The 23,468-nt window shown below is 40.6% G+C and overlaps 1 protein-coding gene across 2 annotated transcripts in view; it reads right to left on the bottom strand.

Annotated features, from left to right (window-relative positions):
* The window catches only part of HCLS1 (hematopoietic cell-specific Lyn substrate 1), a 44,183-nt gene that overhangs the window by 12,083 nt on the left and 8,632 nt on the right, over window positions 1-23,468 (bottom strand). For both annotated transcript variants that reach the window (XM_027845277.1, XM_027845276.1), the window contains 4 exons: window positions 11,191-11,320; window positions 3,445-3,555; window positions 2,015-2,069; window positions 1,074-1,184 (listed from right to left, as the gene is read on the bottom strand). In XM_027845277.1, coding sequence (XP_027701078.1) covers window positions 1,074-1,184; window positions 2,015-2,069; window positions 3,445-3,555; window positions 11,191-11,320 — 407 coding nt within the window. The remainder of the gene's footprint in view (window positions 1-1,073; window positions 1,185-2,014; window positions 2,070-3,444; window positions 3,556-11,190; window positions 11,321-23,468) is intronic.

The following is a 23,468-nucleotide window of genomic DNA, read 5'->3' as shown; positions in this document are numbered from 1 at the left end:
TGTGGAATCATGAATTCAAATCCTAATTCAGATAGTTGCTTCCTGTGTGACCCTGGGCAAGTCACTTAACCTTTCTCAGCCTCATTTTCCTCATTTCTAAAATGGGGATAATAACAGTACCTACTTCACAGAGTTGTTGTGAAGAACAAATGAGATAACATATACAAAGCACTTTGCAAACTTTAAAGTATTATAGAAATGCTAGCTAGTAGTAATAGTAGTAGTAGTAGTAGCAGTGCTGGTGGTGGTGGTAGTAGTAGTAGTAGCAGCAGTAGTAGTCAGTCAGTGCCCAGGTAACTTTCTAAGTTTATAAGTTGCAGATAACACAGTAATCTGTGTTGGTAGAGGGGTATCCTCACCAGAATTTCCCTATACCAACAAAATCATAGCTCATAAAAAATTTTTCTTGTCATGAAGTAAAATATAGATTTTAAATTTTTTGCTTTAGGTGTATTTCAGTCTACTTGCTACTTACGGTTCCAGGTAGGATGGAGAGCAGAGGGAGAGAGTGAGGTAGAGGTAGAAGTGAGCCTGAGAGTATCAGCCACTCATTCTGTCCCTTGCTCCCTAATCTCCTTGTTCCCACTTTGTTATCTTCAGGACTACTCCCTCATCTATCATCATTCCTTTCTTCCTTCCTTCTTTTCTTTCTTTCTTTTCTCCTTCTTTCTTTCTTTTTTTATTTCTTTCTTTCTTTCTTTTCTTTCTTCCTTTTTTCTTCCTTTCTTTCCTTTCCTTTCCTTTCCCTTATTTTCCCCTCCCTCCTAGGTCTTCCTCACTCTCCCTGCTCACATAACTTCTCATCTTCTCCCCCGTCCAATCATCCCACTCCACCCATTCTTATTAACCATCTCACATCATATCCTTCCTTCCACATTCCCATCTCTAACAATTTCAAGCATGGAATTCTCCCCGTGCTTTTAGGACACCCACTAGGGTAGCTTCAGGAGCAGAGGTAGTCTGTCCCATTTGTTTTAGCCCCTCAATCTCTCAATCCCAATCCCTCAATCCTCCCCAAATTCTGCTCTAGTTTCCTTTCAGTTCCTTTTGGCCTTTCAATCTCTCCAACTCACCTGTCTGGGACTCATGTTTTTCTGTCTCTCCCTTGTAGTCATAGCCAACAGCTGCCTTGTCCAGTTTATCCTTCTCTACCCCATAGCGACCACCAAAGCCCCGGGAGTAATCTGTTGAATGAGAGAGAGATGTCAGACCTCTCAGTCCACCTCAGTCAGAGAATGGAAAGTGTGAATTGGCCCAAGGGAAATGGGGGAGAGAATGAACTAAGTGGGTGCTTATGGGACAGAGCATTTTCCAAGTGGAGGAGGAAGTGTGGAGGACAGGGTATGACATGTCCAGGTTTCTTTATCAGTTTGAATTCAGCTGCCTTACTTCTAATTTAGTGCAAAGCACTCTTTCCACCCCCTTCTTTCTCTGCCCTTTCCTTTTGTTCCTCTTCTCCCTTTCCTATTCCCAAACAACTTTAGGGAAGCTACCTGAATTATCCCTCCACTCCTCACCCTCTAGAGTGTTTGAAAATCTAGGGATAAGTCAGGACACAGGGCATAGAAATAGTAGGTTTTTTGAGGCAGGGGCAATTTCATTTTTGTCTTTTTATTCCCAACATCTAGAAAGGCAGCATAGAAAAATGGATAGAAAGCTGACCTTTATGAGAGGAACACCTGACACATACTGGCTATATGACCCCAGGCAAGTCATTTAACTTCTCAGTGAATTTACTGAAAAATGACCAACCTCTATTGGTGAAGAATATTCCTCATTTGAAAACTGCTTATGTCAATGAAATCACGGGTCTAGCCTCATCCCTAACCCATCCCCAAAGCCTAGCATAGTGACAGGTAAACAGCAAGCACTTAATAAATGCTTATTGACTGATGATGCAATAAAACCATAGCTGGTATGGACACCTGAAAGCTAAGTTGAGGAGGGAGTTGGCAAGTCAGGGCAGAGGTGACCATAAGGAAGAGATACAGGACTGATAGGGAAGGTTCCTTGCCTTTCTGAGATGCGTGTTTCTCCACTTCTCCTTTGTAATCAAACCCAACTGCTGACTGAGAAGAAAGAAGGAAGATTTAATCAAAACATCAACTGCTAAACACATACATCCTCTTTTTCCCACCCTCTTATTCCACTCTCTGCCAAAGATTGGCCTGTGAGGGGTCCCCAGCACTAATGAGGCCTTACTGGGGGAGAGGAGGGTATCCTGACCTGTAGGTACTACCCTACCCTATCTTTAGATTCAAGTTCTTACAAAATCAGCATCACAGAGAAGTTTGTAGGGTCTCTAATGTCACACATCTCAAATTGCTTTATCTGTCATCCAAGGCCCACCATAACCTAGTGCTAAATTCCTTTCTAGCCTTATTTCAGATAACTCCCTTTCATGCACCCTTTACTCCTGCCAAAATGGACTGTCTATCCCTTTACATTTTCACACCCTATTTCCCAGGCTCAGAATGAACTTCCCTTATGTCTCTGGCTACCAACAGTCTTTTATTTCAAGGTCCAGTTTACATTCTACCTCCAAGAAGCCCTCTCTGATTCCCACCAGTGATCCCTTTGAATCTATTGGGATGCTTACTTTAAGCTCTCATCCACTTGGTTTATGTACTAGGCTGGTTGGTACATGGATTTGATTTGGGCGTATTTAGGCAAGGCATCTCAATCACATCCATTACAGGGCAGCCAAAGTAATTTTCTTTAAGCACAGAGGTATGATTATGTCATTGCTCAATTTAAACTCCATTAACTCATTCTTATATCTAGGATGAAATGAAAGTTCCTCTAGTAGGCATTTGAAACTCTTCACAATCTGATCCTTTCCTATCCTTCGCATGACAGGCTTATTATACATGACTGTGCTCCATGAACTTAGCAGCACAGCCATACTACCCTACATGTTGTTCCTCACATACAACCATTCATCTCCCACCTCCATGCTTTTGTACTGACTGAACCCTATACCTGGAATGCTCTCTCTCTTCATCTCCATCTTTTAGAATCCCTAGCTTCCTTCTAGGCTCAGCTCAAACACCAGCCTCTACAGGAGACTGTACCCAAGTACCTTCCACCCTACGGACACCTTCCATCTAATCTGTATGTATCTTTGTACATACCTCGTTTTGCACATGTTGTCTCCCTCATTAGAATGTAAGCTTCTTGAGGGCAGGGATATGTTTGTTTTATTCTTTCTATCCTCGGCACTTGACATAGTGATAAGATGGCACATGATAATGCTTAATAAATGATTTCTGTATTTATTGAACCATTATCCCTAGGTACCTCCTGGAACTTCCTCTCCCCCCACCCCCATACCCAGGATCCTTTTCCAGACCTAGACTGTATGCTTCAGTAGTTAGACAGAGATGCGTATATTCCAGTCATGTATTTTATATGCTTCCTGGGGAAGCAAAGGGTATCCCTTACCTTATCTGCCCGGTCTCTCTCAACTCCATATTTGCCCCCAAACCCTTTAGCAGCATCTGTCTGAGATGAGTGCTTCTCCACATCAGCAACATACTCATGGCCCAGTGCACTCTGCAAAGGCCAAGAAGAGAGTCAAAATCAACACAAACAGGAACAGAAACAAATAGGAAGATATAGGGCAAGGAACAAGCAGGCAGAGACAGGACTAGCAAAGATGAAATGTAAAAACACACACCAAAATTCTAGCCTGTGTCAGACTCTTGGTCCATGTAAGTGGGGTGGAAGCCTCTCTTGCAGGAGGATCCCATTGTTTTGGGTGCATCCCTTTTTTATGCTTGATCTAATCTTCCCTTGCCCCTCGACCTTTCGTAGAACATCCCCACCCCTATTGCCTATAAACTCCCTTGCTTCATCTTTATAAGGAAGGAACATCACTAATGAATCCCCAGCATCTCCCTTCTTGTGACACTTGAGCAAGAACTTGGCCCTTGAAATAAAACTCATGGCCCTTGGTTGCCTCTTCAAAATTCTCTGTTGTGGAGAGGATGTTGTGGAGAGTCTTCCTGCAAGACTATTGATGATACCCCTCCCTCCTGTGCAGACTTGAAGATCATCACATATTTCCTGTAGCATCACTTCCCTGCTGTGGTTTGGAGGTTGTCAGGATAGTGTCCTAATCACTGGGACTAATGTGTGAAGATTGAGAATTACCCTGGCTGTCTCCTTTCCTTGCTGCCCTGCCCTTATGTGTGCCAAGCCATCCCTTGTGAGAGTGAAAAGGCCAACAGTTTTATCTATTTACCACCTGGAGAGGTAGCAGGATGGTAGTGAATAATCAGGAAGACATGAGTGTTGGAGTCCCATCTCTGCCATGGACTATGTGACCCTGGTCCAGTCACTTCTCAACCTCCAGGCAACTCTCTAATAAGAGCATTTATATCTCGCCTAAAGGTCTGAAAAAGCACTTTACATGTGTTGATTTATTTGATCCTCACAACAACCCTGGGAGGTAAATGTCATTATTATTTCCATTTTCCAATTGAGAAAACTGAGGCTAAAAGGTAAAGTGACTTGTCCTGGATCACGTGGCTAGTGTCTAAGGTAGGAGTTGAACTCAGGGCTTCCTGACTGCAGTTCTGGCAATCTCTGCACTATGGCACCACCTAGTGGGTTAGAGCCACCTAAGACCATAAATTGAAGAGAATACAAGTTGGTGTTGATTGAGGAAGTTCCATATCAGGAATTCCTTATACTCATGAAAATCACAGATCTAGTTTAAAGAAAGAATCTGTTGTTTGGTGTGATTCTTTTGCGAAATCTCTCTTTAAATCGCACAGAAGAGAGAAGAGATTCTTGGGGGCGGAGCCAAGATGGCGGAGGGAAAGCAATGACTTGCTTGAGTTCTCCCCCCAAACCCCTCCAAATACCTATAAAAAAATGGCTCTAAATAAATTCTAAAGCAGCAGAACCCACAAAAGACAGAGTGAAACAAATTTCCAGCCAAAGACAGCCTGGATGATTGATCAAAAAGGTATATAGCGCCAGGCGGAGAGAGGAGCGCAGTTCTGCGTGGGCATGCAGGCCACAACGACCCTGGAGCAGGCCTCAGAGGGCTGAATCATGGCAAATGTGGCGGTTTCCAGACTTCTCAACCCACAAACGCCAAAGACAACTTAGAAGGTCAGTGGGAAAAGTCTGTGACTGCAGTGAGAAAGGAGCTAGGTCTCAGCCGCAAGTCTTGAGCGCGGCGGCCGCGGCTTTTTCCTGAGCTTCCAGTCCACAGACTGAGAGGGAATCGAGTAGCTGATCAGAGGAGGATTGCAGGGATCTCTCTGCCAGTGCTGAGGCAGGAATCTCTTGCTCTGCCCGTGCTTGGATCTGGGTCGCAGTTCTGAAGGGAGGTCCTGGGGGGAGGAGGAGTGCTGGCATGGTGGAGCTTGTTGTGGTGGTAGAGAGGAAACACCTCGCCCCTTATCATACCACCTTGGAAGAACTGAAAATTTTCAGGTCCCTAGAAGTATCTCTGAAAACAGCTGTACAAACCCCGAAGCTTGGGACAGTACATTCTCCACATTGGAAGCAGACTCTTACCTTAACAAAGAGTTTAAAACTCAAGTAATTGGCCAGGATCATCAGTAATCAGCGCAAAAAGAGTCAGACTATATTATCTTACTTTGGTGACAAAGAAGATCAAAACATATAACCAGAAGAAGAAAACAAAGCCAAAGCTCCTACATCCAAACCCTCTAAGAAAAATATGAATCAGTCCCAGGCCTTGGAAGAGCTCAAAACGGATTTTGAGAAGTAAGAGAAGTAGAGGAAAAACCGAGAATGATGCAAGAAAATCATGAAAAACAAGTCAACAGCTTGCTAAAGGAGACCCAAAAAAATACTGAAGAAAATAACACCTTACAAAATAGCCTAACCCAAATGGCAAAAGAGGTCCAAAAAGCCAATGAGGAGAAGAATGCCCTAAAAAGTAAAATTGGCCAAATGGAAAAGGAAGTACAAAAGATTACTAAAGAAAATACTTCCTTAAAAATTAGAATAGAGCAATTGGAAGCTAGTGACTTTATGAGAACTCAAGACACTGTAAAACAAATCCAAAAGAATGAAAAATTAGAAAACAATGTGAAATATCTCATTGGAAAAACAAGTGACCTGGAAAATAGATCCAGGAGAGAGAATTTAAAAATTATTGGACTATCTGAAAGCCAGGATCAAAAAAAGAGCCTAGACATCATCTTTCAAGAAATTATCAAGGAAAACTGTCCTGATATTTTAGAACCAGAGGGCAAAATAGAAATGGAAAGAATCTACCAATCTCCTCCTGAAAGAGATCCCCAAAGGAAAACTCCTAGGAATATTGTAGCCAAATTCCAGAGTTCCCAGGTCAAGGAGAAAATATTACAAGCAGCCAGAAAGAAACAATTCAAGTATTGTGGAAACACAATCAGGATAACACAAGATTTAGCTACTTCTACATTAAGGGACTGCAGGACATGGAATATAATATTCTGGAGGGCAAAGGAGATAGGATTACAACCAAGATTCACCTACCCAGCAAAACTGAGTATAATCCTGCAGGAGAAAAAAATGGTCATTCAGTGAAATAGAGGACTTTCAAACATTCTTGATGAAAAGACCAGAGCTGAATAGAAAATTTGAGTTTCAAATACAAGACTCGAGTGGAACATGAAGAGGTAAACAGGAAAGAGAAAATCATAAGAGACTTATTAAGGTTGAACTGTTTACATTCCTGCATAGAAAGATGATACTTGTAACTCATGAGATCTTTGTCAGTATTAGGGTAGTTGGAGGGGAAAAAATTATATGTACGTATATATAGATATAGATAGATAGATAGAGGGCACAGGGTGAGTTGAAGAAGAAGGGGTCATATCTGGAGAATAAAATTAAGGGGTGAGAGAGGAATATACTAGGAGAAGCAGAAAGGGAGAGGTAGAACAGGGTAAATTATCCCACAAAAAAAAAAACAGAAAAGAAAAGGCTCTTACAATGGAGGGGAAATGGGGAAGGTGAGAGGGAATGAGTGAATCTTATTCTCATAGGATTTGACTTAAGGAGGGAATAACATACACACTCAATTGGGTGTGGAAATCTGTCTTACCCTACAGGTAAACAGAGGGGGAAGGGGACAAGAGAGTAGGGGAATGATAGAGAGGAGAGCAGATTGAGAATGGGAGTAATCAGAAGCAAATACTTCTGAGGAGGGACAGCGTCAAAAGAAAGAATAGAATAAATGGGGGGGGATAGGATTAAGGGAAATAGAGTTAGTTTTTCACAGCATGTCTACTATGGAAGTGTTTTGCATAACTGCACATATATAACCTATATTTAGTTGCTTGCCTTATCAATGAGGGTGGGTGGAGAGGGAGAAGGGAGAAAATTTGGAACCCAAAGTTTTAAAAACACATGTTTAAAAAAAATGTTTTCACATGCAACTAGGAAATAAGAAATACAGGAAATGAAGTTCAGAAATCCATCCTGCCCTACAGGAAAATTGAAAGGGAAGGGGATAAGAGAAGGTGGGGAGAGATAGAAGGGAAAGCAGACTAGGGGACGGGGTATTTAGAATACATGCCATCTTGGGTAGGGGGAGGGGCGAGATAGGGTGAAAATTTAGAACTCAAAATCTTGTGGAAGTAAATGTTGAAAACAAAAAAATAAATAAAAATTACCATAAAAAAGTCACACAGAAGGAATGTGTGACATTGTCCTCACAAATGAGGAATACAAATGCGACTTGACAACTCATTTTTATATGATTATGAATCAATTGTCCATGACCCTTCTATAGAGTGGACTGAAACAGACAGAGAGGGCAAAGACTGAATGGGCAGAGTGATACCGAAAGCAGAGGGGAGGCAACCGCTGACCTGAACGTGCGATGCATGTCATACAATAGGTTATAGCTATAGACGAGGGTTCTTAACCTTTTTCACGTTATGGATCCCTTTGGCAGTCAGGTGAGAGCCCTGTGGACCTTTCTCAGAGTTACATTTTGCAGTGTTATTCACAATAGAAGGAAATGCTAAATTTCTAGTAGCACAGTAGGCACAGAGTGCTGGACCTGCAGTTAGGAAGACCTGAGTTTGAGACCTGCCTCAAATGCTCACTAGCTGTGTGACCCTGGATAAGTCCTTTGACCTTTCTCAGCCTTGGTTTCCTTATCTTTAAAATGGAGATAATAATAACGCCTACCTTACAGGGTTGTTGTGAATATTAAATGAGACTACATCTGTAAAGTGCTTTGTGAACATTAAAACACTATATAAATGCCAACTAATTTGTGTCACGGGTCTCTTTGGCAGTTACAGTGAAAGCCTCTCTGAATAATGTTCTAAATGCATAAAATAAAATATATAAGATTACAAAGAAAGCCAATTATATTTAAATACTGTTATCAGAATACTTTAAAGAAACAAGTTCACAGATATAAGATTAAGAACCCCTGAGTTAGAGGTTAGTGAAAATAAGATGCGATTGTCCCCATCCAAGTTCACAGACCACCTGAAATCTATCCACAGACCCTAGGTGAAGAACCCTGATAAAGACAAAAACCTAAGATGTCTGGAGGTCATTGTTAAGATTCAGAAGTAAGGCTGTGCCATGCCTTGATGAGTAAGCTGGATAAAGCTAAGGAAAACACAAGTCCAGTTAACTCTCCATTTTCCATACTCTAGGTAGGGTGCCAGAAATGGGGCTGATGCAAAATGGCAGATACTTAAATCACTTCTCTTTGATTCTGAAATGCACTTCTCATCTTATATTTGCAAATAGATGTATCTAATATCCTGGGAATTCATAATACAAAATGAAGCCACAAGGATAAAACAAACCAACTGAATAAAAAAAAAGTCTTTAACTTTTTTGGTTTCTTTTTCTCTCTTTGCTGGTCTCTTCTCCCCACTCCATGCTGAGGATAAACAATAACACTTCTCAGGCTGAACAAAAGCACAAGTAAAGATGAGCTTGTTTTACAATATTTATTTCTCGTGGTGCAGAGAACAAGCTTACTTTGCTTGTTAAATAGATGATGAGTTGTCTATTTGGCTTGATTTCCAAACCACTCCTAAACCTGCTGCCACTTCTGCCCTAGGATTATTGCAGAGAATTAAATGTACAATGAAAACCAGCAGAATTTCCCTTGAAGAAAAACTCAAGATTCTTCAGCATGATTTTTATTGCTTCTTGGGAGGGAGGACAGCTGTCTTTTTTCCCTTAAGTCTGGGTTCAGTTCTGCTGTTTACTCTTTGTGTTACCTTGTGCAGGTCCCTTAACTCTCTGGGGCTTAGTTACCTCATGTGTAAAATAAAAAGTCTGGATTAGAGGGATTCTTAATGTAGAGTCTATGAACTCCCTTTTTAAAAAATATCTTGATAACTGGGTTTCATGTAACTGGTTTCCTTTGTAATCCTGCATATTTTGTTTTATGCATTTAGAATAATTATTCTGAGGGGCGTGCATAGACTGTTCCTGAATGCCAAAGGGGTCCATGAAAAAAAAATTAAGAACCGTTAGACTAGATGGTCTCTAACATCTCTTTCAGCTCAGAATTCCATGATCGTATAACTGGAAGAGCAGAGCTATCTGCAAAATTTCAATGAAAGTCAAAAGTTAAGACTGATAAAACATGCAAACTTTTTTTTAAGGCAATTGGGATTAAGTGACTTGCCCAGTTCACACAGCTAGTAAGTGTCAAGTGTTTGGTCTGAGGCCGGATTTGAACTCTGACTTCAAGGCTGGTGCTCTATCCACTGTGCCACCTACCTGTCCCCAAACTTTTTTTTTTAACATGAAAAGTTTCTGAACCAGCTAATCATAAAGTAAAGTCTAGGTTTTTCACAATAACCTTGGGTTGCTATAAGTATTTTAATGGTTTTGCTTTTATAATATATACTCAAATAAGATTATTTAAAAGTCACAGAAAACATAAAAGGAAAGCAAATAAAAAAACACCAAAAACATTAAAAATAATAAATAGGAAAATAATTTTTCCTCACACATCAAATTTCAAGGTTATACTGGCTAGATCAATAAGAGGCTAGCATTCCTAAGACTTTGGCCCCAAATACCTCTTTCCCTCTCTGTCTTTAGAAGCTAGAGTAGATATTCAGGTTGAGGCCTAGTGCAGGGGTGGAGCTGTGGCCCACTACGTCCTTGGGTACAACGTTTTAACTGAGTCCAAGTTTTACAGAACAAATCCTTTTATTAAGGGAATTTGCAAATTCTGTGAAGTTCGGATTCAAAGGGTGGCACTTGAGGACCTAGGCAGCCACATGTGGCCTCGAGGCTGCAGGTTCCCCACTGCTGGTCTAGTGTAAAGATGACTTGAACAAAGTGGTGAGTACTATTCTGAATTGCAGCCGAGTGGTTCAGTGGATAAAGTGCCAGGCCTGAAGTCAAGAAGACCTGAGTTCAAATCTAACCTCAGACACTTATTGGCTGTATGACCTAGGGAAAGTCACTTAACCCTGTTTGCCTCAGTTTCCTTGTCTGCAAAATGAGCTGGAGAAGGAAATGGCGAGCCACTCCAGTATCACTGCCAAGAAAACCCCAAATGGGGTCATGAAGAGTCAGACATGACCAAAATGACTGAACAACAAAGATGACTTGTTCCTAAGTCTATAGAATAGTAAACAAATGCTTAACATAATAATAGCTAGCATTTATATAGTGCTTTAAGGTTTGCAAAGTGCTTTACAAACATTTCATTTGATCTTCACAACATCCCTGGGAGGTAGATGCTATTATTATCCCCATTTTACAGATGAAAAAAACTGAGGCAGGCAGAAGTTAAGGGACTTGCCCAGGGTCACAGAACTAGTAAGTGTCTGAGGCCACATTTGAACTTAGATCTACCTGACTCCAGGCTCGGTACCCTGTGCAGTATGGCACCCCCTAGGGTAGCAGGAGAATAAAACAGTGACTATCACAGTAGACTTGGACCTCAATTGCTTGTTTCTGTTGCACCACAATTTGCATTCCTATCACTCCAGTGATCAGTGCTTTTTTTTTTTTTAAAGTGAGGCAATCGGGGTTAAGTGACTTGCCGCGGGTCACACAGCTAGTAATTGTCATGTGTCTGAGGTCAGATTTGAACTCAGGTCCTCCTGACTCCATGGCTGGAGCTCTATCTACTGAGCCACCTAGCTGCCCCCCATCCAGTGATCAGTTCTTTAGCAGCCTATCTGTTTAGCAGGCTTTTTCTCTCTGACTCACCTTGTCCATCCTGTCTCTTTCCACCCCAAACCTGCCTCCGTACCCATGGGACGCTTTGGGCCCTGCTTCCAGTTCCTTTTTCTTGAGGACATCATGTTCTTCTGACACTTTGCTCCGCAGTTGGTGGATGCTGGAAGTAACCAAATCACAGAGATTCAGGGATCATTGTAGAAAGGCAGTGCGATGTAAAAGAAAGAACATTGGTGTGGGAGTCAAGAGCCCTGGCTTGTCATACTAAAGAAACCAGAGCAGCTGAGGCAGAGAGGTGTCAAAGTAGCAGCTATGGGCAATAGCCCTGGGGTAGACACATCAGTGTTTCTCTCTCCCTGGGGATGCCTTCCAGAAGGAAATAAAAGTAAGGAGAAGGAAAACTTCTGATCCAATATTTGTAAGGCTGACCCACTCCAAAGCTAATTCTCCTGGAACTCCAGAGGGTGGAATTGTGTGATGCCAGGTGAGATCTGAGATGAAACAACATGATTGGGGAGGTAGAGGTGTGTTGGTCATAAGTAGTCTTACCTGTATGTCTGGGCTTCCTTGTGTTTTACATATCCCTAGAGAAGTCTGTTAAAGATTGTTGAGGGGTCCTCCTGAACTTGTCTTTTTGAGTTGCCATATTTTCCAGAAACATTGGACCCAGAGTATGCAATGTGTTAAGGACAAAGCCCCATCCTCACCCCCAACCTAAGCTGGTATAATATGTTGTTTGCATCCCAAGCAGGACTCCTTGTGTATCCTTGGGAGTCAAGACAGGCTCCAGACCTTCTGCACTAAGCTTATGCAGCTGGGATCCATGCAGATAAATAGACCATCCTATCTTCATAGTCTAGCACAGGGGTGGGGAACCTATGGCCTCAAGGCCACATGTGGCCCTCTAGGTCAAGTTTGGCCCTTTGACTGAATGCAAACTTCATAGAACAAATTCCCTCAATAAAAGGATTTGTTCTGTAAAACTTGGACTCAGTCAAAAGGCAGCACCCAAGGGCCTAGAAGGCCACATGTGGCCTCGAAGCCACAAGTTCCCCACCCCTGGGACTCTAGCAATTCTCAAGGGAAAAGAATGAAGCTTTTGCCATTGCCTTGCTCCTCCCTGTCTGGAAGTGTTTTGTCCTTTTCCCACCTGTACTGTACCTTTCCCCTTCCCATGTCACACCCCTTTAGATGGAAATTCCTGGTATCTCCTCCTTCCTTTTTTCTGTTATTATGAAAAAGCAAAATTCTGTGTGGATTGTGAACTCTTTGGGTTCAACATGCATGTTCATTTCTCTTATAATAAACCTAGTTTTTGCCCAAGTCTCATGAAGTTGTGATGACCTGTTGACGAGTCTTATGTGCCTGGTTGCGCTATGAACTACCCAAGGTCTCATGCACAGAGAACACTAAAAGGCTGATTGATGACTTGGTCACAAAGCCAATGACAAATGTATTCTTGACAAAGCATGCGCACATTTAGGATTCTAAGCTATTTCCTTTCTAGGAACCCCTGTCACACCGTGACAGGAATCTTTAAATTGTTCGGGTTTTCCTTAACCCTCACAGCAAGGACGTGCCTGGGTAACAGATTGTTTGTCAGGGAGAAGAGGTTGAATTAGGTACAGAATTTCTGCTAATGCCACTGCAGAGACCAGCACAGCAGCTCAGGCATTAGGAAAAGGAATGAGGGAGTGCTATAAGGAGACCATGGTAGAGGGGAAGCCATCTCTGATTCCCTCTCACAATAGGAAGCAGAGATGACAGGATCAAAGAGGCCTTGTTTTCTGAGGCCAAGTGGATCAGAGGCTCCCAAACTTATTTGGTCTACTGCCCCCTTTCCAAAAAAAACTACTCAGTGCCCCCCTGGAAATCTTTTCTTTAACCCTTTAATGGTTTTTAAAAATTTGTGTCATTTAAAAAAAATAAAATTTATTTTTAAAATGATGCATCTTAAATTTAATAAATTATCATGAATTTGTGTTTTTTTCTGCATTGAAATTTTGATGATGCAATATTGAGTCACATAACCATGTAGTATCATATTGTAAACAAGTCATTATACGCACATATTCCTGCCATTGCATTCTGGACTTCTCAACAATGCATGACAGGCTCACCTGCCAACACTTGCTTGTTAAGACCTGTTGGCAGATTTGACCACTGAACAGTTATAACTTGCATTTTGTGTGTTTATTTGGAAAATAATGTAATCACTATGACTTTAACTCTGTTAAACAACAGATGAAACACGTATGAATGGTTTTTCAAAATTTTCTTCTCTTCTTTCCCCATGCTTCCACCACCCCCTTATTTTTATTCAACACCCCCCAATTATACCTGAATCTACTGCTGCCCCCTGGATCATTCCAGCACCGCCAGGGGGCAGTGTCACCCACTTTGTGAACCTATGATTAGTGAATCAAAAGATAATGCTTGAGAGACCATTGTCATTGTAACTCTACAATGCTTAAACTCCTTGTGTTAAGTGGTTTAGATAGGGTCTGATTAGCCCAATAATAAAGATGTTTATAGATGGGGCCCTGTGTGGGGTGCTCACACCTCATTTTAGGACAGAAAGAAAAACAGTACTTCCAAATCATGGGAGCCAGGCTAGGGGAAAAAGTGGGAAGGAGGAAATCAAAAGATAGCAGACAGGTAAACAACTATCTCTAGCTGCTAGGAGAAAGGGCCTTGACCTGAACCAGCAGCAGAAGGAAACTGGAACTAAACAGAAAATACTGACTTCATATGAGACGCTCTGTGCCTCAGTATCCTTATCTGTAAGATGAGGACCTTGAATAGAAAGAGACTGAAACTAGAAAGAAAATACAAACTTCGCTTATCCTCTCTGGACCTCAGTTTCCTCATCTATAAAATGAAGGGATTAGATTAGATGACATGTAAGGCCTCTTCCAGCTGTAAATCTATGATCCTCTGATACAACAAATTACTTCTCAGAGATCCAGAAGAAGGAAAGACTGGGAGGCTTTCTTGTGGTGGAAATTTGACCAGCCCTGATTTGAAAGACAGCTTGTCGCCAAGGACCCAGGGCCATACTGCTTGAGAAAGAGCCTGAATATTTGCTCAAATGGACAATAACAAGTATTGAAGGGATGCTTCCTAGGGAGAAGGGCCCCAGCTAAGGTAAGTGAGGAAGTCCTAAGGGGGCTCTCTCCCTTTAGGATTGTTTTTTTCAGTGTTCTGCTCCATCTAGTGTTCCAGGCTGCAGAAAAATTGCTGGAAATATCATAGGTCCAATGAAGTGTTTTAGCAAGAACTAAGCATCTCAGAGTGTTGGGAGTCACTCCCTCTTCCTTTCCCTTGTTTCATATGCCAGGGGATGGGATATTTTTGTGTAAATGTATGTAAACCTTATGTGTAGGTAAAATTTTTATTTTTTTATTTGTAAATAAGAGAAAGCAAGAGAAACTTCTATGCTTTTATAAACAAGAGAAACTTCTATGCTTTTGACCTGGAAGGAAGGAAGGAAAGGAGGGAGGAAGAAAGGGAAGGAGAGAGGGAGGGAGGGAGGGAGGAAGGAAGGAAGGAAGGAAGGAAGGAAGGAAGGAAGGAAGAGAAGAAGGGAGGAAGGAAAATAAAAAATGAGAGTTCAGAATGAAACCCAGGCAGGAGAGTAGAGCATAGTTAAAGAAAGAGAAGAGTTTGGGAGAAGTTCAGGGAAAAAACAAAAGACACACTTCTTAGTGACCCAGAAGAGAGAAGCTTGGTTTGGTCTAAGAGTCAAAGCAAAATGGAACTGGTAATGATACACGCTTCTCAGAAATAATACTAGAAAAGAAATAGTCTGATTTGATTAGTCAAAGCTTTACAGACCCTAGTCTTCCTAAACTACATAGACATGAAATTGGCCAACTGTATGTGACATATACATCATAATGTCCTGGTGCCCTGGAGTTACGCAGTTTTGCTGGTATCAGAAAACTATCCTGAGTATTTCGTCCTCCTGTCCAGTACATTGAGCAGGGCCGCATTTCAACACTGATAATTTCCTCCAAGAAGGGTTTTAGGAAACAAGGGGAAGAGCTAGATTCCTGAGATTGGAGCTGTAAACGTTGCTGCTCAGTATAAATGTAATTCTCATAAGGAAAATTCTTAAGCTCAGAATAGAGGACATTTTCTATTTGTCCTAAGCACTGTCCTTACTAGAACATTAGTTGAAGGCCACATATGAATAAAAAGAAATTGCATCAGTTTAAAGGTAGGGGACAATAAGTAATTTGTAAAAGAAAAGTAAAAGTTCAAATCACTTCATTTAAAGTTAAGACTAACAAGCATGAAATTGTGTTAAATGAACACAAATTATCTAGCTTGTTATTATGGCCAGTTAAAAGAGTGAGAGACATCCAAAGAAAAAGGCCATCTTCTTGCCAGCCAGGACCAGAAACCATGCCCTGAGAACTTGGCTCTTTTGTCCACACAACACACTCCTTGGGAGCCTCCTGCTCTGATCTGCGACCTTTACTGGGCTCCCCAGGTATCCTCCCATTGGCCACCTTCCAACCAAGCTGTTATCTCCAATTCCTTCCCCACCCTTGCTTCCAGTTCTGAGACCATAAAGAATTACAATCAAATCAATACTGTAATTACTTCTGGAAAGGGTTTAGCAATTTATTCCCCAATGGCACCACTCTATTAACTTCCCAAGACAAAATACACCTCCCTGGCCACTACTCCCTTATACGTGTTGTGGGCTGAGGATGTGTTTGCTTTTGTTTTGGCACCCTTAGTACTTAGTGCAGTGCCTGGCACATAGTAGGTGCTTAATAAATACATTTTCTTTCTTTCATTCATTCATATACTGAGAAATGAGAAGAGGGTATCAACAGAGGAAAAGAGAGTGGGAGGAAAGAAACTGATCCTTACATTAGCATGCCTATTAATTAGCCTTTCTGCTGAAGAAGCTTCAATCTTTACCCTTTCTTCCTCCCTAACTTTCTCAGATAATTCCATCTCTGCCCAATACTATAAAATAAGTATACAATTTTTAAAAATGAGGTGTACCAGAGGTCAGGTCAGAGGAAGGATCAGTAAATATTTCGTTTGAGCTGGCCTTGGAAAGAAGAATAGGATTTCAAAGGGAAAACAAGACAAGGAAGATGGAGAGGACACAAGAGAAATCCCACATACAGGGAACATTGTGAGTAAACACAGTGAGATGGGAAAGCACTTGACATGTGTAGGTAAAACTACCCTACGTAGATCTATTTCATTACCAAGGGAACCTTGTGAGCCACCACAGTAGGATCATAGATGGAGCTAAAATGGGCTTGACCTCAGCGGTCATCTCATCTAATTCCCTCATTTCACAGATGAAGAAACAGAGTCTCCTAGAGATTAAGTGACTTGTCCAACTTCATTCAGAGAACCTTGTAATAAGAAGCAAAGCTACAATTTAAATTAAGATCTTCATATTCATTATTACATCATACCACCACTCTGCCTCCTGTCAGGTGATCTTTCCTACTTGGCTTCATCTCTTGTTGTATCTGATATATCTAAAAAATCCATCACTCCTTTAACAATACCTCGGAGATGCTCTTCAAACTATTATTTTAATTTCCTATTTGTACCTGATCACACTTTGTATGACCCCTGTTCCCTTCTCATTCTTTTTCATCTCCCCTTCCATGTGATGCCCTATTTGCTTTTCCAGTTTCATATTCTCAGATGTGTTTTGTTTTGTTTTGTTCCTTTTATGGAACCATAGAATGTAAGAGATAGAGGGACTTTAAGAATCAAGGTCCTCATTTTGCAGATAAAGAAACTGAAGTCCCAAAGGTTTCAGTGACACAGCTATCTAGTAGCAGAACTGAGACTAAAATCCAGGTTTATATATTCCCAGTCCTATGTTTTTTTTTCTTCTATATTGACCAGTGTCTGGGTTTTGTTTTGTTTGTTTTTTTTAATCTTTGACACTAATTATTCTCGAATAAGAATAGGGACTGACTGACCTGTGATTTCATTAGTATAGGGTACTCCCAAGATGAAGAAATTCCCTCTATTATTACACATTAGGATCTTCTTAGCAATTTACATCCTTAGAGAAATGCTTGGAGCACTGAAAAATGAAGAGCTCTTTCTGCTCTGCATCATTCTTGTCCTTCCAAGCGTGGTGAAAGAGGAAGATCTAGTATTTCCCCATAGAAGGAATCCTTTTTCTTCCCATCAAGTGCATGAGTAATTGCATTCTCCTGCTAGCATCTCTCCCACTGCCAAGATGATGAATTCAATTGTATTATCACTTTCATAAAGGGCATAGTCTACACTCTTCTGGAAAAAGGGTTCTATTTCATGGAGCTACACTACCATCATGTGGTCATTTTGCACATTGCTGCTAACAACCTTTTCAAACCTTATTTAATTGTAAGAAACTTAAACCAAAATTTGGAGCAGCACAATGGATAGAGTTCTGGGCCTGGAGTCAGGAAGACTCACCTTCCTCAGTTCAAATCTCAGCCTCAGACACTTACTATCTGTGTGACCCTAAGCAAGTCACTCAATCCTGTTTACCGCAGTTCCTCATCTGTAAAATGAGCTGGATAAGGAAATGGCAAACCGCTCCTGTATCTTTGCCAAGAAAACCCCAAATGGGGAGAATCAGACACGGCTGAAAATGACTAAACGACAAACAACAAAACTGAAATTTGTGAGGCTACAGTAGCCTGGCAGCATAGCTTAGCCCAGCTCAGTGAGTGCTGACTTCCACATCAGGAAGACCAGTATTCAGGTCCAGTCTTCCATTCCTACATAACAAAAGAATTTTGACAGAGTGGAACAATGGATTAAACCTATGGGGACGGCACTTAATAGCAATGAATATAAAGCCTTCAATTTCTCCTGGAGCTTATCTTCATAGATACAGTTTATAATAAAATGCATACATTAGTAGTATGGCAATGAGGTAAGTCACTTTCTCAGTGCCCCTAGACAACTCTCTAGGACAGAGGTTCTTAGCCTTTTTGTATGTGTTCTGGACCCTTCATTAGTCTAGTCAAGCCTATGGATCTCTACTTAGAATAATGTTTTTAAATGCATAAAATAAAACATGTAGGATTACAAAGGGAACCAATTTACTAAAATACAGTATTCATATATATATATATATATAAAGTATATATATACACATATAAAATACAATATATATAAAGTATATGTATACATATAAAATACAGTATATATAATATATCATATATATCATATAATATAGAATATGCTATAATATATAATATATATAATAATATAATGTATATAATAATATATTATATATAATAATATATAATATATAAACTAGGTTTATTTATTACATATTATAATATAATATATTATATATTACATATATATTTCTATATCTATAAAACAAATTAATATACCTCAAGTTAGGAACCTCTGCTCTATAACATCATCTTTCCAGTTCACGATACCCAATTCCAGCACAGTCCAGAACCTGAACTATGGAAAGAGAACTGGTTTGGGAGTCAGGGTCCCTGAGCCCCAGCTCTGGAATTAACCAGTTGTGTAACTTTAGGCAAATCATTGAACCTGTCTTGATTTTGAGTTCTTCATCTATAAAATGGAATGCTTTCTAAGATCCTATCCTGTAATCCTGATTCTAGGTACTTAGAAAGTGACTCAAGGATACCTACCTCCTACTGGTATGCAACCTAGGGAAGGGGGGGCAAGATTTTACTGCACCAAAAGGCAAAAATTAAGTTAAAATATTGGGGTGCACATAGACCCACACAATGACAGATTGTATAGTTTGTTGTTGTTGTTCAGTCTTGTCTGACTCTCCATGACCCCATTTGGGTTTTTCTTGACAGAGATATTGGAGTGATTTGCCAGTTCATTCTCCAGCTCATTTTTACAGATAAAGAAACTGAGGCAAATAGGGTTAAGTAACTTGTCCACGGTCACAGTGTTAGTAAGTATCTGAGGCCAAATTTGAACTCAGAAATATAAGTCTTCCTGACTGGGGGCAGAGCACTCTATCCACTGAGCCACCCAGTATTAGCAAGGCTCTAGCCTACTTATTTTTTAAAAACCTCCATCTCAAACTCTTTCAATCTGAGAGAACTTTAAAATTCCTTTAGACCTGATAAAGAAGGTCTTTCAAGAGCAAAGAAAAGGGGCAGCTAGGTGGCACAGTGGATAGAGCACTGGCCCTGATGTTAGGAGGACCTGAGTTCAAATCCGGCCTCAGACCGAACACTTGACACTTACTAGCTGTGTGACCCTGGGCAAGTCACTTAACCCCAATTGCCTAAAAATTTTAAAACAAAATCTATTTGTGATAATCTGATGCTGTAATTTTTAAAAATGAGAAATTACTGGTTTTAAAAATAATTTCTTTCAAATTGCCTTAGGAAATAAGAGAAGACAAGAAAAATGCATTATTTTACTGCTCTTAATAGTCACTAGGTGGGTAAAATGTGAAATTGAACTTCAGATGTATAATTTACATCAAAGAATGGTTTCAGAGAGTCAGGAGGACCTGAGTTCAAATCTGGCCTCAAATACTTGATCTTACTAGCTGTGCGACCCTAGGCAAGTCACTTAACCTTGCTTGCCTCACCAAAAAAAAAAAAAAAATGGTATCAGAGATAATCTAATCAGGCTCCCTCTGAACTGAAGCATGAATCTCTTCTGTAGCATCTTGACAACACGATATCCAGATTCTGCTTAAAAGCTTCCAGTAACAGGGCACTTACGAACTCCCAAAGCTGTCTAGCTCATTTCCAGACAGCTCTGATTGTTAGAAAGTTTTTTTTTCCTTTTTCCTGGTTGAAATCCTCTTTCCCATAACTTCTACCCCTCTGGTCCTAGTTCTTCATTCTGGGGAAGATCAGAACGAGTCTGATTCTTCCACATTAAAACCTTTCAAATATTTCAATATTCCACGTCACCACCCCCACCTCCACTTGTACCCCCATGAAGTTTCTATTGGCTAGCTATTCCTAGTTCCTTCAATTGATCCTAGAAGGGGTAAGAGTACTATTTATAAGTCATGGAATGAGCTGCCTTGCTCCTAAATCCAACTCTGCTCTAAACTTCCCTATTTCTGTCATGAGAATCTCTATCCTCCTAATCATACATGTTCATATATCTCCAAGGGTTTCTTGGCTTTTCCCTGTACTTCCCTCCCTAATTCAATCAGTTGCCAAGTCTTGTGACTTCTACATCTTTTGACATCTCCTATTCTAAGTCTTCTAACATCTTTAATATTCAAACCATTGTTTTCCATGGCTAGCAACTTAAATCATGCCTTCACCACCTCTAACCTGCTATTATAATAATTTTCTTTATTGGTATTTCTGCTTTCAGTCCTTCTCCTCTCTAGCCTTCCTTTTGATTTTGTCAATCCACACTTGGTTTTAGCCTTGAAGTTGAAACATACAATACTCTCAGAGAGTTAGAGCTTTTAGCACTTCTACCAGAATGTACCAAATGTTTGGTGATATGCACTCCAACAAATATCTTCAACACTTTAAAATATCTGCTCATGAATACAGCATTCAATGCTTTATTATGCCTGTCATCAAGAATGACATCATAGAAAGAATAATGGCCTTGGAGAAGATGTCCATAGCTTAGAACTATCAGTCCACCAAGGAATTCAATTCCCACTTAAAAGGAAGCAAGCAACCTCGACAAACCCCCAAAGCTAACAATAACCAAGGCTACACCAAAAGATAGAGCAGCTAGGGAGTAGAGGGGATGGAGCACTGGGCTTGCAATCAGGAAGACTCATCTTCATGAGTGCAAATCTGGCCTCTGATCCTTACTAGCTGTGTGACCCTGGCCAAGTCACTTAAACCTGTTTGCCTCAGTTTCCTTATCTGTAAAATTACTTGGAGAAAGAAATGGCAAACCACTCCAGTATCTTTGCCAAGAAAATCCCTAAAAATGGGGTCACAAGGAGTTGCACACGACTGAAATGACTGGACAACAACATCAAAAGATGCATGGAATACAAGACTGAGGATGTAATATAGTCTTGTTGCCCTGTTCAGTCAACCACCTACAGTATTACATTCAGAACTGGGTAACCCATTTTTTGAAGTTCATCCATAATCTGGAAAGTATCCAGAAGAAAGCAACCAGGATTGTGAAGGGGTTCAAGAACTCGTCATATGTGGACCACTGAAGGAACAAGAGAAGGGAAGGCTGTATGGAAATGGTGACTGTCTCAAAATATTTGAAGGACTGTGATCTTGTCACAAAGAGTAGTACTAGGTGTAAGAGATGGAAATTGGAGAGAGAGGCAGACTCGGGCTTAATGTAAAGAAAAGAACTTTCTCACAATGAAAGCTATCTCAAAATGGAATGATTTGCCTCTGGAGGTACTAGATTCTCTATCTGTTAGGGAGAGACTGGGTGCTAAATGATCACTTATTGGGCATATGAAAATCTAGGGGACTCCTATTCAGATATAGGCAGGCGTATGCTGGAGCCAGCTCAAAAGAGCCAATTGTTAAATTTTCAGTGAGCTGTTATACCTCAGAAATCATCAAACACTACAAATCAAGCCTTGATTTATTGTTTTGTTGATTGTCTAGGTTGAAGAAAATGATGGAGAAAATAAACTTAAAAGTGTACCCTGCTTTTTTTCAGAGTTGATTGTTAAATATTTACCAGAATTCCCTACCAGAATATAAGTTGGACTAGAGAGACTTTAAGACCCCTGAGCTGTTAGGCTCTGCTTTATATACTGAACTGATCACTTTGACCAGAAAATTAGGTTTTAAACCTAAAGCTAAATCTGGAATTTGAAATGTTACATAATGATGAATCTCTGGCAGTATTTAATACTTTTCAAAGTACTTTCATATATTTGATTTTTGATCCTCACAATAACCACTAAGCCACGCAAGACAGGTTTTAACATCTCCTTTTCAGAAATAGGAAATGAAGTCTTGCTCAGGGATCAAATAACAAGTCAGTGGTGAAACTAGGACCAGAACCCAAATTTACTAACTTCCAATCCAAACTTTCTTCTGCTATATAATAGTAGCCAGCATTTATATGGTGCTTTAAGATTTACAAAGTACCTTACTAAATACTTTATTTTATCCTTACAATAAACCTGGGAGGTATTTTCCTTATTTTACAGATGAAAACACTGAGGCAGACAGAGGTTAAGTGATTTTCCCAGGGTCATACAGCTATTAAGTATATGAGGGTGGATTTGAACTCAAATCTTCCTGACTCCAAGTCCAACACTCTAGCCACTGCACCATCTAGCTGATTTCATTGGTATAGGGAGCTCCCTGATAAGGAGACTTCCTCTGTCAATATAGGTTAGCAACTGTTCCACAATTTAAAGTCTTGGAAAGTTGCCACCTGGTCACTGAGAGATCAAGAGATCAGGCCAGGGTCATACAGCAGGTCTGTATCAGGTGGGATTTGATCCAAAGTCATCCTGAACATGACAAGGTGGCTAGAGGACTGGTTTAGGAATCACTTTATTTCTATGTATTATAAGATGCAGCTATCATTGCAAAGTGAGAGAGGCCAGGTCATTCACGTCTCCCATATCGCACTCCAGCGTAGATCCAGCCTAAAAAACGGATGGGATTCCTACAGGCGTTTCCCTGGTCAGTTTATTAGTCTGCTTTAACTGGTCAATGGGAGGGAAGCAAAGGAAAACAAAAATGAAGGAGGTAGATGGCCTCTGAGGTCCTTTCCAGCATTAAATCTATAATCCGAAAAGACAGATCCTCTGGGGCCCACCTGAGCTAATCATGCCAAACCTACTGTCTTCAATAAATTGGACAAATAGCAGGGAATGTGTAGACAGATTGACAGAGGGATGAATTGCTCACGGTCCATCTTTAACCGTAACTCACTAAATAATGACTAAATTTAGTCAAGAAAGAAAGCACATCCTGGGGTAGGGGAGGGTTAGAAGAGACTACCACTTCCTTTTCCTGCTCTGAGTCATTAGGGCATTGCAAGTTACTGCTCCCCATCCCCCACTCCCATCACTTCCCTCGCTGTGTGGTACTTAAGATGCAACTACTAACATCAGCACCAGCCTTTGCCAGCTGCCACACAAAGAGAATATGACTCAAATCCACAGTTGGGCCATGGGATGGGAATGGGAAATAGGGAGTTACTGGAGAAACTCTCGAAGGTGAAAAGACTTGACTGATTTCCATTCTTTCCCATCCAAGCCCCAACTATTTTCAATTTCTCTATATCCATACCCTTGGGTTTGCTTTCTGGCCTACACCCTAAACACACACACACACACACACACACACACACACACACACACACACACA

Source organism: Vombatus ursinus, unplaced genomic scaffold (assembly GCF_900497805.2).
Source record: "Vombatus ursinus unplaced genomic scaffold, bare-nosed wombat genome assembly UNPS02014959.1, whole genome shotgun sequence".
Taxonomy (NCBI): domain Eukaryota; kingdom Metazoa; phylum Chordata; class Mammalia; order Diprotodontia; family Vombatidae; genus Vombatus; species Vombatus ursinus.
Note: the sequence above shows the minus strand (reverse complement) of the source record. Positions and strands in the feature narration are given on the sequence as shown.